Source organism: Topomyia yanbarensis, chromosome 1 (assembly GCF_030247195.1).
Source record: "Topomyia yanbarensis strain Yona2022 chromosome 1, ASM3024719v1, whole genome shotgun sequence".
NCBI classification, from domain to species: domain Eukaryota; kingdom Metazoa; phylum Arthropoda; class Insecta; order Diptera; family Culicidae; genus Topomyia; species Topomyia yanbarensis.
The window spans coordinates 215,956,139-215,972,692 of NC_080670.1; the positions used below are offsets into that span (position 1 = coordinate 215,956,139).

At 40.6% G+C, this 16,554-nt stretch overlaps 1 protein-coding gene across 1 annotated transcript in view; it reads left to right on the top strand.

Moving 5' to 3' along the window:
* LOC131692755 (homeobox protein B-H1-like) overlaps positions 1 to 16,554 on the top strand; it is a 65,733-nt gene that overhangs the window by 25,133 nt on the left and 24,046 nt on the right. Inside the window, exon 2 of the mRNA XM_058979997.1 lies at positions 15,694 to 15,925. Coding sequence (XP_058835980.1) covers positions 15,694 to 15,925 — 232 coding nt within the window. The remainder of the gene's footprint in view (positions 1 to 15,693; positions 15,926 to 16,554) is intronic.

The following is a 16,554-nucleotide window of genomic DNA, read 5'->3' on the forward strand; positions in this document are numbered from 1 at the left end:
AGTCTGACTGACTGTGGGCAGGTTTTGAATCGTTGGACATAATGAAGAATTAGGCTTTGGGAAAACATTAAATCAATCAACGGGGGCTTGGGAAGCAACAGCACCGCCAGCAGAAGGAGGAAAGAAGGAAGGGAGATAAAAGTTGTGATAGTTGTTATGGTTTCGATTATTGATTTTGATGTCTTTCCTTGGACAACGCCGCACGCCCGGCTGTAGCAGAGAACCCCCCGGCCGAGATTGATTATGTGCTAATGGAATATTTAGTTTTAGGTGACAGCGACCCCGGCAGGCGGCTCAAGTTGAAAGGCAGCGAATAATTGACAGACGTGTGTGATTTTGATTGATTTCGAGCTTGAAGCTCGACGTTGTCGCTCCGATCCAGCGATTCGTGGAATTACGATGGGGAATCGAGGTAGTTCTACACAACAACACAACCGCAGTTATTGGGAATTGTGCAAGTGTGGGGTTGAGTAAATGAACCTTCAAAGGATCCGCGACTCGGGCTGGATTGGTTTCGCTTTTTACTGATGAAGAATGGGAGATAATTGAGGATAAATTGCAGAACAAAAACGCTGAAGAGATCAGTGGGAACAATCTGGTTGTGAAAATGTGGTTTTTGCTCCTGCCTAGTGCAGGATTTTCTATCAACTTGCAGGTCATTCAACGAAGGACGTCTATCTTTAATGAATAGGTGTGCAAAATTTGAGCATCGATTATTTAATATTCTGAAAAGTATAGCATTTTGAACGAACTCAATGTTCACGCTATAATTTGATTCTCATCTCGACAAAATGGAGCTGGTTGGATGGTGGTGAGCACTGAACGATTTACGAAAACTATGACCAAGTTCCTGAAATCATGAATAATAAAACTCATTTTCATGGAACAATTTGTGTTTCTAAAAAATTAGTTCGCGCCGATTATATACATGGTGTTACATTCGAATGTTCGGTAGGGTTATTGTGGTTGTTTCCTGTACACGTTTAGTTTTTGTTATGATTCTTGTTCATGATTTGGGAATATATAGCCCGCATTTAAACGATTTGCATTATTGCAAGAGCTTATTCGTGATTTTTATTTTATTCATGAGTTTACTATCAGATTTTTTGACAGAGTAGCGTGGTTTATGTTCATGACTGAAAGATCTTAGTTGCGCTTTTCGTAATTTATATTCACGTTATCGTGATATTTTAGTCATGAGATGTGATTCATGTTCATGATTTCAGAAACCTAGTCACGATTTTTGATATTTTAATCACGAGTAATGTGATTTACATTCATGATTTCAGCATCTGTCAAGATTTTCGTAATTTTCATTCACGTTATCGTGATATTTTAGTAACGAATAGTGATTCATGTTTATGAACTCAGGATCTTAGTTACGATGTTTGATATTTTATTTACGAGTAATGTGATTTTTATTCATTTCTGGATCTTTGTCGAGAGTAGTGTGATTTATGTTCTAGATTTTAGGATCTAAGTCACGATTTTCGTAATTTATTTGCACGTTATCTTGATATTCTATTCTAGAGCTCTCTTCAATGTATTTTTGGTACTCATCGCAGTTTTCATTTTCTGCCCAGACATCACACTGAACCTTATCAAATGAATAAAAATGTTCTGGATCCTAATAGTTTTCTCATAACTACTGCACGTGCCTCTTACTGGATATATGACATTTCCTGGAAAAATGATTCCACGAATAATGCTCCAAATTTTGTGAAATAGTTCACGTGAAAATCTCATGATAATGTTGCATGAAATTGAAAATGATTAGGAATATCTTCTAAACATCACAAGGACGCCAGATAGATAGTGTCATGTAGGAATCATGATCTAGTTCTCGAATCCATGAATATTGCATGATTTTGTAAACTATTTCACGTGCACGAATGGACATTCGTGACTATTGTACTAGGAATCATGAACCAGTTTACGAGTACATGAATAAAATTTGATGATTTTGTGACTATTTTCCGAGTATGGATATTGGATCGCGACTAAAATATTAGGAGTCAAGAATTAGCTCACAGATTAGTCACGGATTCATGAATAAAATTTCGAGTTTCGTGAAATAGTTCACGAGAAAGTATCCAGGCCGTTTTGATTTTGTGAACTGATGTTCCTAAATTTATGAATAACATCTTAGGTCTTGGTTTTATGAATAATGTTCATAAAGTTGTGTACTAATCATGTATTTGGTAATGACATAACGAAAACTGTGACCAAAGTTCACAAAACAAAAATAAATATGTCCACTAATAAAAGCGTTACGTGGGTGTTACTGTAGGAAAATTGAACATAATTATAAAACATGATTTTTGTTCAAGGTTCTTTTTTTCGTAACGTAAAACGCGATTGTTCCAGTATTCATGGAACGGAAGATTGATAATAATACCTACTATCGGTCTCGTTCGTTAGTAAACACTTCTCTGATTGATAAGCGAAGGTCGTGCTTCGAACGGAGGCTGTGAAGATTAGAGCTCTTAATTAGGATATACTCATGCGTGATACTGGGTCTACATTATCCATGAAATGCTGGATCGAGGCTAGAAATTGTGTTTGTATGAGAGAGCCTCATATGACCATCACGGTCGGTCTCTTAAGTTTCAGGAGGTACCCTTACTTATGCCTCCAGTGGTTTACGAAGTTGGGTGTCACTGAATTCTTAAAGTTCGTACATCTGCTATGTCGTGGATATCCATGTATCCGAGGATGCAACAGATGGGTGGACGTTCTTCGGTCTGTATGTAAGGGTGTCTGAATTAACCAAACAAAAATCTCTTGATGATAGCGAAGGAAATCGAGAAAGTTGCTGATGGCACCCAAGCAACCATAAGAATTAAGCTATTGCACAATATAGGCTATACATTTGCACTGATGTTGCATTGAAGCTTCAGTACAGCATTTACAATGCAATTAAGCTCTATTTTGGCATTATAATTTTTGCAAGCACAGTCGAAATACGGCATTATCGCTTGCTCTGTACGTATATGAAGCTGATATAACGGGTAGGACCTTAAAAGCATGTATGCTTCACATATAAATGTAGTGCCCTTATTGAGCAGATATAAAACCGATGTAATGCTATTGTAATGCTGTGGGTTTATTCGTTATGCAACTTCTCTTGATAATTATATTCGACCGTAAAAGCACCGCATTAACCATAAAGGACAAGGCAAATGGTCGATAGTTACTATTAAAACACTATTCATATCGCTTGAGAATGAAATTCCGTTAAGGATATTCATCACAATGCATTAGGAGGGAGTCAATTACGGTTCTAAACAGTATTTTAATGCTTTTTCTTTGTGTTCATCATACCGAAAAGGAAACATGAGAAATCGATGTAAAACCATTGTGGAAAATGGTAACTAATCGAAGCTTTCTAATAGCATGAGTAGTGCCAATATCAGGCTCAGCTGGCATACTGGAAAGTAAGGAGGATGCAAATGAATTGCTCCATGGTATAGTGGGCTGAGTAGCTACAATACCTTCCTGGTTAGGGAAGTGGAAATAATATTTATTTAAAATGTCCTAGGCTTAACTAAAACGCTTCTGTCAAAAGATGGAACATAAAATAATATTCAATTTCATCCAATATACTTTACTAAGACACCTGAACCTTCAGGATATATTCATAGAGCACAAAAGTAGCATACCGCTCCGCTATACGACGCTGTATATCAACCCATGCACAGTGAGGTAGGACACTACTTTTTTAAATTTAGATATATAGAAATTGATCTAGATCAGTTCTATCTTTTGGAAGGAGTATGGTATCTTAAAGCTGTCTTCCGCAAAGTTGTTTGATTTGACCAATTGAGATGCAATTTAAAAACATATATAACTACAATCTTTTCAGGTGGCACAGTAGTATATTTTATGCAGAATGGCAATCTTCTTTAATATTTGCAGTGTTTGAGAAAGGGGAAAAGTGCATTATCGAAAACGATCGAGGTGTTTGTGTGCCATGGATCAACGCTTTGAAATTTATGCAGTCTAGCCGCATTTGAGAGTCGCATTTGATACAGTCAACCACTGTAAGTTAAATATCTCGTCTTGTATGGCTGTTGAACTAGTCATGTATACCTCTGACTGGCTCTGCAACAGATTCGGAGTGTCGCAGGGAAGTACACTTGACCCTCTTTTATGTAGGTTATCTGTCAATAACATTCACCATCTACTCCCAGTCGGAACTGACGTGCTTTACGCTAACGACGACAAAGTTCACGTGTTAGTTATGCACCTGAACGGCTGTGAAATATTGCAGAGATTCAATGAGCCGAAAGACAAGTCGAATTTTTGTAGTATTGTGACGATGATTTTGGCTGATCTTGTTTACTTCATGAGTTTTTAACTCTGGGCAGCGGGCTACCGAGAGTAACCTATTTTCTAAACAAACGATGATCTTTCCGTCAGAGTATCTGACAGCTAAATGACTCATGAAAATGGACGTATCGGGAGAAATACCGCCGCCGAGGAACTCTCAGCACCAACTTGCAGATAAATAGGAACTAATAGCGCTAAGAAACTCTGCGAAAATTGTTGTAAAAGGAGGTAAATCATTATGGTTGGAATTTTCTGCGAACAGGCGTCTCTCCCATATGGTCGAAGGAGAAGTATTTTACTCGATCTTGTACAGGTGGTTTTCATTTGCAAGAATGCAGAAACAAATGTTTAACGATACTTTCTGTGGATCTTCGTCACGTGTCCCAACTTGGCGTGGTCGTATATCGACGACTATCCGCTGAGTGGTCTCGTCATACGACTCGAGGAAGTGTCAGACCAGGTTCTGGAAACATTTCTGCTGAACAGAAATGATAACATACAGCCGTCGAAGTGATAAAATTTTGTCCACTATTATTCCCGTTTCGTTCTTCTCTCTATTGCTTCTACATGTTCAAAATTACAATTTTCCTAAAATTCCTCATTTTTTCACCGTCTTGTGTAGCTGATTTGAAAGTGACTTCCGAGATCAAAGGACTATGAAGTATAGGCTAGCAGAATTGTGTGAGCATTGGCAGCTAAAAATTGATAACAGCGAATGAAACTCCTATTTTGATCGTTTTTTTGTCCCTTACAGCCCGAAAAGGTTTTTGGGACACGTATATCAAGGGAATAAAAATTGGATATGTAAAGGTATACGACGGCATGAAAAACATTCGTTTTGTGCAAATATGCATGCTACTGATTGAGTTACTTAAATGATACCTTGCATCAAAATTGCATAATATATATGAACTTGCAAAGCATCTGCTTAGAAAAAATCCAGGTGTTCAGAATTTTTAGTCACACACTCCTCAAAATTCAATATTGAATGTAACGATTATGATCAAATAAAGCAAAAATGTTCACACATTGAAACAGAAGACATTAACATTCAAAAACGCACGTGACTCTCCAATCGAAATATTGAAACGTTCAAGGATCAGTTGACATGGACCACCATGTCAAAATTTGGCATCGAAACGCCTTATTTGGCAGACAATCAGTACCTGTGGGAAAATGGAAACCTACGTTCTAACAGGCATCGTCGCTGGTGAAATGTACAAATTTGAATGCACCAAAATATATTTGTACTTTGACATATTTGGAGCTGCTCACAGAATTTGGATGGGTTTGGTTTCAAGGTACTTTTCCGAAAGCATACTGCAATGGTACAAGATTCGATACATTTTCTCTACCACACATGGAACCACTGAACTGTCCTGAACTACCTAGGCGTACTTTGTTCGACTAGGGTCAACTCTTACTGCTTCTATTGTCTATTTCAGTTTACTCCTTCCAAAATTGGCTAGCTTATTTAACAGACAGTATATTATGGTAGAATGCTCGACTTAATTTAACCCTTAAATCCATATTGCTGTCGTTTAAGTTGACTAGCAGTGAAATTCGTTTAATAACTACCAATTTTGTCCATTCAACATTTCTAAACTGGTTCCGCGGGAGATTCTCCAACATTAACGACCTCCATCATCAGCCTACGATCCTGCCTAAGGGGTCACTTCACTCGAACGACGCCGGGAATGCTAAATATCATAATTTCCCACACACTATAAAGCTAATACTGTTTTCGCACCCCCTGACCTTGACAAAGCTGTTCCAAGCACCGACAAGAGGGCCAACCACTGTTTCTATCAACATAAAAGACGCTCGAAGAGAAAAAAACACCACGAATCTTCTAAAAGCCAACATTATTGCATGGCTGAAATTGAAACGAATTTGCTTATTATTGCAATTTTCCGTACCCTTTCGCCCGGCCGTGTATGTGTGTATCCATAGCGACGGCACGGCCTCTCCGGCACCAGCTTTTAAAATGTGTACTTAAGCGGTGCCAAGGATGCCGAACAGAAACGACAACACAAGAACAGCTTCACCTAAATTATATACTGTACTTTTCCGAAATTAAGTACGTTCATTATTGTGTAAATCACGAATTCCCCGGTCCGCGTCCTGTCGACATTTCAAGAGAGCTGGAAAAGCGCTATTGTTCGGTACACAAAAGTGCAGGCCAACCATTGTTGTTCTCTTCGGTTGCTGAGTGTTGCTGCAAGTTTTTTTCCCCAAACGAAGCATAGCAGGATCCTTTTTGGCAGAAAAGAGCAGGCCGTGATGAAAAGTCGATACGGCACAAAATTGCAGTCACGACAGCGAGGGGTCGGTCGGTTGGGAACAGCACCACACAACAAGTATCATTGTCGATAAGTGCAGCCTCTTGACGTCGAGTGGAGTGGAAAATTATGATGATGTGCGGCGCTGGTTGGGTGGAACCTCCGGTCCAGTCGGGAGTGCGCCGTTGTTCCTAACAATGTTATACAGTTGTTACCACGAGAGCTGATGGTACTTGACTTGGCCTTTTTGCTCGAGAATGCTCAGCAAAAAAAGGGCAAAGTGAGCAATCACGAGTACGAAAGGGCAAGAGAGACAGAGAGAGAGTGAATGTAGAATTGTAGATACGCCGTCTAGGCAATCGTGATTCGGTGTCAATTGGGTGTTACTTGAAGAAGGTCAACGGATTAGGATTACCAGCATCGGCCCCGGAGGGGATCGATTTCCGTTTGGTTTTTTCAGTGAGCCAAACACGGCAACTGTGTTCAAAGCGAGATGGTGCGATCGAAGCTTGGGAAACGAAAAGAAACCAGTAGAATCACTTTGGTCGTTGCTAATTGGAAGATGGAAGGTAATTTTCCGGTAATATGTAAATATGTACAGACCGTCCGGAAAGTGGCACCAATACTAAGCTCGCTGCTGGAAGGAAGTGGGAGAACGAGAGCGATAAAATAGAAAACTGGCGCGTATGTATGTGTTAGACGTGATTTTTATTGCATCACGACGAGTCGGGAACGGAGCAGGCGAGGCGAGAGAAATAGATTCGTAAACAAGTAAAGAACGAGAGAAAAATAGTGTTGGAGAGAGTATTTGCAGCATCCGAGGAGATGACGACAGCGACAGCTACGGCAAACTGGAGGATGTTGGATAAATAAAGATATGCCACGCCTTTCGAGTCGAGCTGATCCGGTGGTGTTGTGGCTCGGGTCTATTGCCGGAACGTGTAAAAACGGTTATATTCAATTAGCGGTTGCTGGGGATCCCTTCGAGATGGCTTCCGAGAAAGATGCTCGTTTTTCTGGTTATGGATGGAAAGGATGACGTAATCTCAAATTGCTTGATTTTAATACCCTTAAGCGACGTTAGATGGTTCGGAAACCGGAACAACCTATCAAATATTCCATTACTTTCCTCCATTAAACAGAACATTCACCCACACCGCAATCAATCACAACTCAACGAACCTGCTGTCATAAATAGACAGCAATTGATGGGAAAAGTCAAAGCACAACGGGAGCAAACAGTGGCCAACTGTGTTCGTGCCCGGCAGCGAAAAAAAACTGATTCACTGTAATTATACACCCGGCATCACCGCACCACCGTATCGAGCAACCGGAGACCCCCCGCGACTGACGAAAGGTTCTGAATTATTGACTAATTCGACCGCAAAATAAGTTAAACGTAATTGAAAAACCAGATACCCATTGCGTGTTGCTGCGATTAATCGATCGCGACGCCCACCCCGGCCACAGACACAACCCCATACACACAACGCTAATTTGTTGCCCCGACGGAGCCGCAAACGCAGAGTGCCATTTTCGCGTGGTGGTCACTATAATTCGACTGTCTATTACTGCACCGCCGAATAGCCATTCGACGTGAGTGGTGTAGTGCAATTGGTGAGTGATTGATTTAATTTGGATGGCTCTTATGGCGAGAAAAAAAAGAAAAAACAAATAAAAGAAAGAGTGCCGTACGGTGGGCTACATCATCTTGATGAGTTTATTAAATATTAAAACTCAATTATTTTCGAGGAAAATTTCATATTTCTCCTTGACGCTTCAAGTACCGCCGGGTGGGCATTGGCCATCTTGCTGACTGACGCGGTTATGGATAATGATGAATTAAAAAGCAGCTACCTCCCCATCACTTAATCCGATCAAGTGGTGAGGCTGAAATGAGGTAGTGAAATAAGCCGTTTGGCATGTTCAATCACCGTACAAAAATTCAAAAACGATCTACAAGGCTCAAGAACCTAACAGAAAGTTCCATCACTGACGCAGTGTCAAAAGTCTGCTTCCAAAATTTTGTCAAAACCTGGATTGCATTCTGTCACAGCAACTTCGGCAATGAGCCAGAACTGGTCATTATTCTCACTACTTTACCGATGTTTCGAACATCCCTTACAAAAAAATAAACGGCGAGTTTCTCGGAACCGAGAAGCGCAACTGCGTGACAGCGAACAATAACGTCGCGCTACCGATTCCGCGCCGAATCGACGAACATAATTCGGTCAGTTCGAAACAGAAAAAAATGGAAATTAGCAAAAATTAACACAATCACAGAGAACACATTTACACCGAATCGATGCACCGCCACACGTATTCGGCCGTTTTGTTTATATGCCAACCGCACACCACAGCCCCGTCCAAGTGAAACTCGAAAAATTTAATTGGTCACTCTCTCACGCTAATTGCACTTCGTCGTCCTGGTCGGTGGCCTGTTCTCGCTACCTGCGGGGCGACACACAGCGACGCGGTGGTCATTAGTGGAATTTTAGTGCTACGATGCGGAACCAATTGCACCGTCAGAGCAAGAACTAAATGTAACATTAACAGGTGCGTTTATCACATCGCACTGATCTCGATCGAAATTGCTGGAGAAATGGCTGACGACCGAAAATCCCAGCCTGCTGCTTTATCGACTTTAGCCGGTGTTTGTCCGATTTCGGTTGGATGTGTGGAAAAAATATCGCTTAATTTGTTCCTTTCTTGTCTATTTTATTACCGTTTTATGGTAATTTAACTGAAATAACAGCGTATCTCGTTGTCTGATGTGTATGAAGGGCCAAAAACGGAACTGACAATAACCAGAGAAAAGGTTTCTCCAGTCCACACATCAGCAGCAGCGGAACTTTATTATTCTGTGTATTAAATTTATTTAGCGGTTCAACTGGCGACAATAACGAACCCGAAAAAAGGCAGAATGTACATAAAAATCGTGCATAGAAACATGAATCACGCAGCTTTTATTTCGGTTTTGCCTATTTTCATTTTTTTTTTTCAAAGGATAATTTCACCGGGAAATGTGTTTTAAATTACATGCCTTTATAAACATGTTCATTGGCGCGCAGGGGAACATGATGGCGCAGATAACTATCTCGATTGTGCACATAGTTCCCTTGGTCGAAACGGGGGTTGTTCGTCGTCAGGCGACGCAATCCATGGATAAGGTTTCGTGCTAATGGCTTTTCGAACTGGCGACCGTTTAAAATTTTCGCTCATAAAGTTTAGGAGGAAGGAGAGTGAGGGGAATAATTGTAATGAAAATATAGCTGCTGACCTCTTGTCCAGAGATTATTTACCGTAATCGTTTTAGATATCATAATGAATTTTCCGTTAAACGCCTGTCGCGCTGCTGTCGTGCTATTCGTAGCATGAAATCGCTCGGGAGCTCGATACCGGACAGGAAGTCATTATAAGCTGATAAGCGTAACTTGTTTGGTTGGGTTGAAAAATGTCCGATGCAGAATACATCTAGCATTTCGATATATCGTTTCGAACCATCGACTGCGGTTGTAGTGAGATTTTGAACGTTGTAAAATTTTGTGCTTTATATATTTAGAACAACTGAGTTGAAAGATATTAATTGAACCGAATTCAGAAGAAAAAGACGAGCGTTTCGATCCCGAAAAGACTTTACACGATCGGAACAGATGATCCTGAAAAACCATATGACAATCCATTGTTGTACAGCAACAGATCTGACAACAAAACAACAATTATCGAATCCTTGAAAAAGGTCCCAAACGGACCGAAACGTTGGATGAAGGCAAAATAGTTTGTTTTTGCTTAAAAGTTAGACTGCAAAGCCATGACCTAGATGTTCTATAAGGTCAGCCAAAGATTAATATTATGGGCTGTTTGGGATCAATTTTCTTCCGGTGGGAGATTTATCTAATTGATGCCGGTTACGAGCACGGAGCTGCACAAACTAATTAATGCAGTTAGCTCACAGAGACGGCCAAATCCTAATAATCGCTTTCTCTCCCAGTGTTGATATGTGGTCTCCGGACATTCGACTAGGTTGACAAGCAGAAACCGAACCAAATTACAATTCTTTCTATTCAAAATTTGTGGCTCGGTGCATGGAATTAGCGAGAACCAATTGCGAAAGAGCTAGGGGCGGATGTTCTGAAATTTGGTTTCGCTGCTTTCCAACTATCGGAAGTGAAATTAATTGCCTCTGCTAGTAGCACGTAACGATACAAACTTATTTGTCCACCAGCCATGTACACATGAACACAAATGTTCCCTTCTCTGTACTATACAGCCCTTTAAGGGGATGACCCTTTCACTCCAGACATCTAAATACGAATGATAATAGAAACAAACTTGTAGCGGACATATATTCAAAAAAAATCATCATTTTAGTGTTCGTTTGGGGCACCATATTGACGGCTCTGGCTGAGAAGCTGGAAATTTTCACCTTTTCCGAGTAGTTTTCGAAAGATTTTTTTCAAAATACAATATTTTCATTATTAATGCATGTCATTCATACTCCAAAATATAATACAACACTGCTGAACATATTTTTCGACAAAATGGCAAAAAGTGATCATTTTCATGCAGTACAACAAAAGATATAAACGTTCGAAAGCGTACACGACTTTTCTACCGAAATTTTGAAAGATAAGTCGTTAGTCACGACAAAAATGAAAGTAATCCGTTTGGTGGCGCACTCAACAGCAGTTCTTTCTACCATTCCACAATCGAATATTGATATTCCAACTCGATCGAAATCTCAACCAATGGACTTTAACTCTTTAAATCTATTGCACAGTGTCTTCTTATAAACTGGCTTCTCATTGTGCTTAAAGGTTTAATTTATAAGATGAATTGTCAGAGGAAAACAAAATCATGGCTTTGTGCGAGCACAGCGTGGAAATAGTGAAAGTTTCTGTGTTTTATGTTGGTTGTATCTCCAAAAAAACCGTACGACATAAATTATTCTTTGATTCTGCTTGGTATGAAAACACTTAACGTCGAGCTGAACGATTTAAACTTCCACTAATTTCACCTTTGTTTAAATGGTTGACCGGTTCCAGGAGCTTTGCCGCACCGTTTCATTATGCTATATCTATAACAGGACTGAAATCAGGGAGAAATCTTGGTGCTTTCAAAAGATATCGACCCATCAGCTCATAATAGCATAGTATAAAGTACTAAGTCACTTTGCGTTAAGAATCGAGCTAACCAGGGCTCCACATTTTTGATACGTACAAAGTCGTGATCTAATTTTACTTATTTTAAACGTACCGAATAAATAAATCTTTCCCACTCAGCAAACGGGAATCGCACCAGTCGCTGGGATATGTACGCAAGTTTCAAGGTGTTACCCAATGCTGAAAATACTCAGCTAAAATGCAAAATTTGAGAACAGTCGGCACAAGTGTTTGCTGGTGCATGATTCTCAACTAGCTTACCGGATCAGAGTTCCATTTTGAATACATACACGCGATAGCGGTATACAAATACAGCGCGCAGTGCAGTGTTTAAATATGCCGGTCTGCTGCTACTGTTGTTTTTGACCCGGCGTCCGACGGGAGAATTAGCCGTAGCATGCCAGGAATCCAATGCTAGTCCCAAACTAAGTAAGCGAAACCTTTTGTATGGAAATGCATGGTATTTTGAAGATGTTTTACATTATTAAAATTTGCCGTACTATCAAAGATCTATCTATTGAAATCTGTATTTAGAAGTATTTCTGAGTGATATGTGCAACAATATCGAAAATTTATCGTGAAAAGGCTGAATTATGAGCGTTCAAAACCTGAATACTTACATTTTTGTTGAATTTGCAAAGCTTACCCCCATATCTAAAACAATCTTCAATTCGAAGCTGTTTCCTCTTTGATAGTGGTGTGCAATTGAAAACAAATGAATATACTACTCACTGGAATCTGTGACGAGCTTCGATATTGTTCTCCAATTTTCCAAACGGTCACCGTCATATGACCAAACGTCATAATAGCACTGGAAAACTAGCTTCACTGGAATTTCGGATAGGATTTAGAAAATCGTTTGTTTTTCGAAGAATCCGACACTTCTATAATTTCGAAGAAATTTCATAGTTTATAGCAATTTGAGCGCCAACGATGTACGAACCGTGATTTTATCCTGAAAAGAAAGAAGATAAATTAACTGCTTTAATTGTATTCTAACTTGGATACCTTTTTCGCATTACGAATGCTTGTTTTGTCCAGTGAAACTTATTTCCGCTATTATATCTTGTCTCTTCTCAAAGGTTTTGGATATATTATTGTCCTAAATTTGGGATAGAATTAACTCGTACAATTCAGAGCTTCCCAAATAAATCCCACAATCGCATGTTTTCTTGCTTCGCGTACCTACCCAGTTCAATACACGACGAATGGTTGAACTAATTTTCTTGAGTCGAAAGCAAAGTTTCCGCAACATTCCCAGCGCAGAATGACATTCTAATGTGACAACAAATCACCGACTGGTCGTCTGCTGGTGGCGGCCGAGTAACGGATTCCTTCGTCGCAAATCATCACACATCAGCATATCACACAGCTCATACTTCTATAGCTCTTGATGGAAAGTGGGCTACAATTAGGGCTGGATTTTAATACGATGACATATCGTTGCCACGGGTCTTATAAGAGGCCAATAATCATTATCTTCATCATCATCAAGCGGAGCAATGATAGTTAGGCTGAGTTTACCGACAACTTGGCAAGCTAACGCAGTGGAGTGCTTTGCTCCGGATGACAGCAGTCGGTGGCGGAACACGCCATCCACAACCGAACCCGTAGCTAATGGGTTTGTAAACAGATGGAATTTCAAGCCGGGACTGGCAGGTACTGGTGCGGGTAGAAGACGAGGAGCAGTGGACAAAGTATTATTAGGTTGGCAATTTTCACACGTACTTTATGTGGTAGAAGGAGAGCCGACTTAGGTTAATGCAAGCTGACATTAACCACTCTAGCAGTTTTGCAACGTGCAGTTCGGCTTAACTTAATTAATTTTTCTTTTCGAAATTTAGTAATGCAGATAACGGATATGACATGGCCCAATGAAAGTATGTATCGCAAGTTGTTTTTCATCATGTTTTTCTTCCTTCGTCTGGCTGCTTCGGCGCCGTAATAAAGAAATAAACATCACAAGTTTAATCTTTCTTGCTGCAGCGGTGCAAATCTGCGCCAACATTCGCAACGCACTGCAGCGAAGCTGGCAAATAAAATAAAAAATTAAATGATTGTTATGTGCATGGCAGCGAATCAATAAAACTATAATTACTCGAACATGACTGGACAAAATGATGATAATTTTTAGCTTTTAAGTGATTTTCCTGCGGATCGCAATCGCACCAGGAATGCGCGTCACAGCTCCAGACCGGTAAGAAGTAGAAGATAATTGCTTCTTTTTTCAATTCACGAACCCCTTGGTTTCACGACGATTGAAAACTCGCAAGAAGTGGTTAATAGTCGTAAAGTAGAATGTGTCAAGTCATGCTGCAGCATCGTTCCCTGTTATGCAGTTTATAATAATTAAACATATTTGCGAAGAGGAAAAAATAAACTTGTAGCACTAATGACCCTGAAAACGATCACAGCTCGGGGTTGAAACGTCGACGAATGTATTTTCGGAGGCAGCTGCTAAATGGCTTGTTTCACAAGCACTGCAATCTGCATAACTCAGTTACGAAAGATTAACTCGGCCTGTTCTTGCGGTAATCAAAGCAAGCCGGGAGCGGCGAGCGAAACCAATGATGGCGTAGCGGGGCTAACCACAAGAGCGGTGTTCGTATTAACAGCATAAACAGGTGTTGAATTTAGCATTAGATTGGAGTGCTATGATAATTTGATGGCTGTTAGCCTTTCAGATTAGATGCTAATTTTGATACTCCCCTCCGAAGCCGCGTACAATCTTTCGGGTACCTGACCGAAAGAGCCGCGTCCAGCTGACTGAGCAAGCACTCAAGCTTTTTATTGGGCTTACCCCGTTGTAACTTTCCTGGTGGATGAATTACCAACCGGAATGTGGGAAAGCAAATCGCTCAAATTTTCCCAAAAAAAAAAAATATTAAACCGGCTCTGATATACGTTCGGATCAAGTCGTTACAGCTTGATAACATTTGAATAAACTTCAAATTTGTACTCTAATTTTCATACAGCAACAAACTTTTATCGTACCCGTCAGCAACCAACTTAGTGCGATAATTTACGGCTGAAAACATTATTATTGGCCTGCTTGCTACATCAGAGCACAAATATAGATGGTCTAAAGCAACTAATTAATAACAACGAGAGGCGAGAACTTTCACGGCTTGCTGTTTCTGTTGGACCCATTATCTGTCGACCATTTTCGGTGAAAATGGTGTTAAAATGTACGTTCCGGAGCAGTGACATAAACAGAGCGATCAAATTCATCATTTATAACTCATTTGCGACGAGGGTTCGATTAAGGGGAACCCGTTTATCAACCATCATTCTCTACCGTCGAAGGCTGTTGCTATTCAATCGCCGTAGGTGGCAGCAGCTGAGCGAGCTACTGGGCGCTGTCACAATAGAATCCGCTGACGTAATGCAGCCTAATAGATTTTTAAATGTCACAATGAGCCGTCAGCACTACAATCGGTAGCAAAAAAAACGGAGGAAACGCGAGCGCTTACCTCCTGGCGTGTTTCTGCTTTTTATTATTGTTGTTGCTGTTACGGCTGATTGTTATTATTGTTATAAATATTTAAAAGCGTAATTAAGATAGAGGAAGGAGTCGAGAGGGGCGACCAGAAAACTGCAATGTCATTCCCGTTTCTCACATAAGTCCTGTTCCCAATGCTGTGAGCCTCCGCAGGAGGAAGGAGTGAGTCACAGCAGATGATTAATTACTCGCGCTTTAGTTTTAATAGAGCTCCGCTCTCGGGAACTTTCATCGCTGAGTTTATTAAAAATGAATGAACGGAGTGTCAAAGCTAGTTAAGTGTTTGAATGATTTTCAACTTTCGCTGTCCGTTTGGGTTGCTGGGATGGGAAGCAGCGTCATACGGCGCCGACGAGACGAATCAGGATCTAATCGATTTTCTATTTTTTCTCTCGTTCGTTATCCTTTTTGTTAGGCGGCAAGGACGAAGATGGCAATAGTATAAAGAACGGCCTGGGACTCAGCGGAACGTCCGGGCTGAGTAAAAAGCAGCGCAAAGCACGAACGGCCTTCACCGACCACCAGCTGCAGACGCTGGAGAAGAGCTTCGAGCGGCAGAAATACCTAAGCGTGCAGGACCGGATGGAGCTGGCCAACAAGCTGGGGCTGAGTGATACTCAGGTGAAGACGTGGTACCAGAATCGAAGGTAGGTTGGAATTGGGATTTGTTTGGGATCAGTTAAAATTTGTTTTCTTGTTCATGTGTTATATTTTGAAGGAATGCGAAATCTCTCATGCTGTTGACTAAAATATAAGGCTCTAAGTGACCGCCCTGTGCAATTCAGACAGAAGCTGATCTTCAAATAGATTCAAATAGCGAATAAAATTCGCTAAAGTCTTCGTTAAACCATCATGGTTTGCGATTACGAATCAAAATTTCTCTTGATCAGAATATTTTATCCATACTACAATCAGTGATACTATCTGCAAAACTGAACTCGTCTCTCTAGAAGGCGCTGCTCAGGCGGCGATGTACCAACATCAATCAAGCAATTAATATCCAGCCTACCGAAAAGGGCACATGGACGAGCTCATGTCGGCATCCGGGTCCAGAAAGCAGTCGGGAGATACATGAAAAAATTACCACCATCGATACATATCGCAGACACTTTCAATTAGGCTTCTCCTAAAACAAATTTCCTCCCCTCATGCTCATGTTCCACCAACCAATCGACGGGACCGTTTGAGCTTTTACCTCCGACTACCACGTTTCCAAATAGTGATTTGGAACGCTCTCATCATACCGTCGGCGACGGAGACTGCACCACAGAGATAG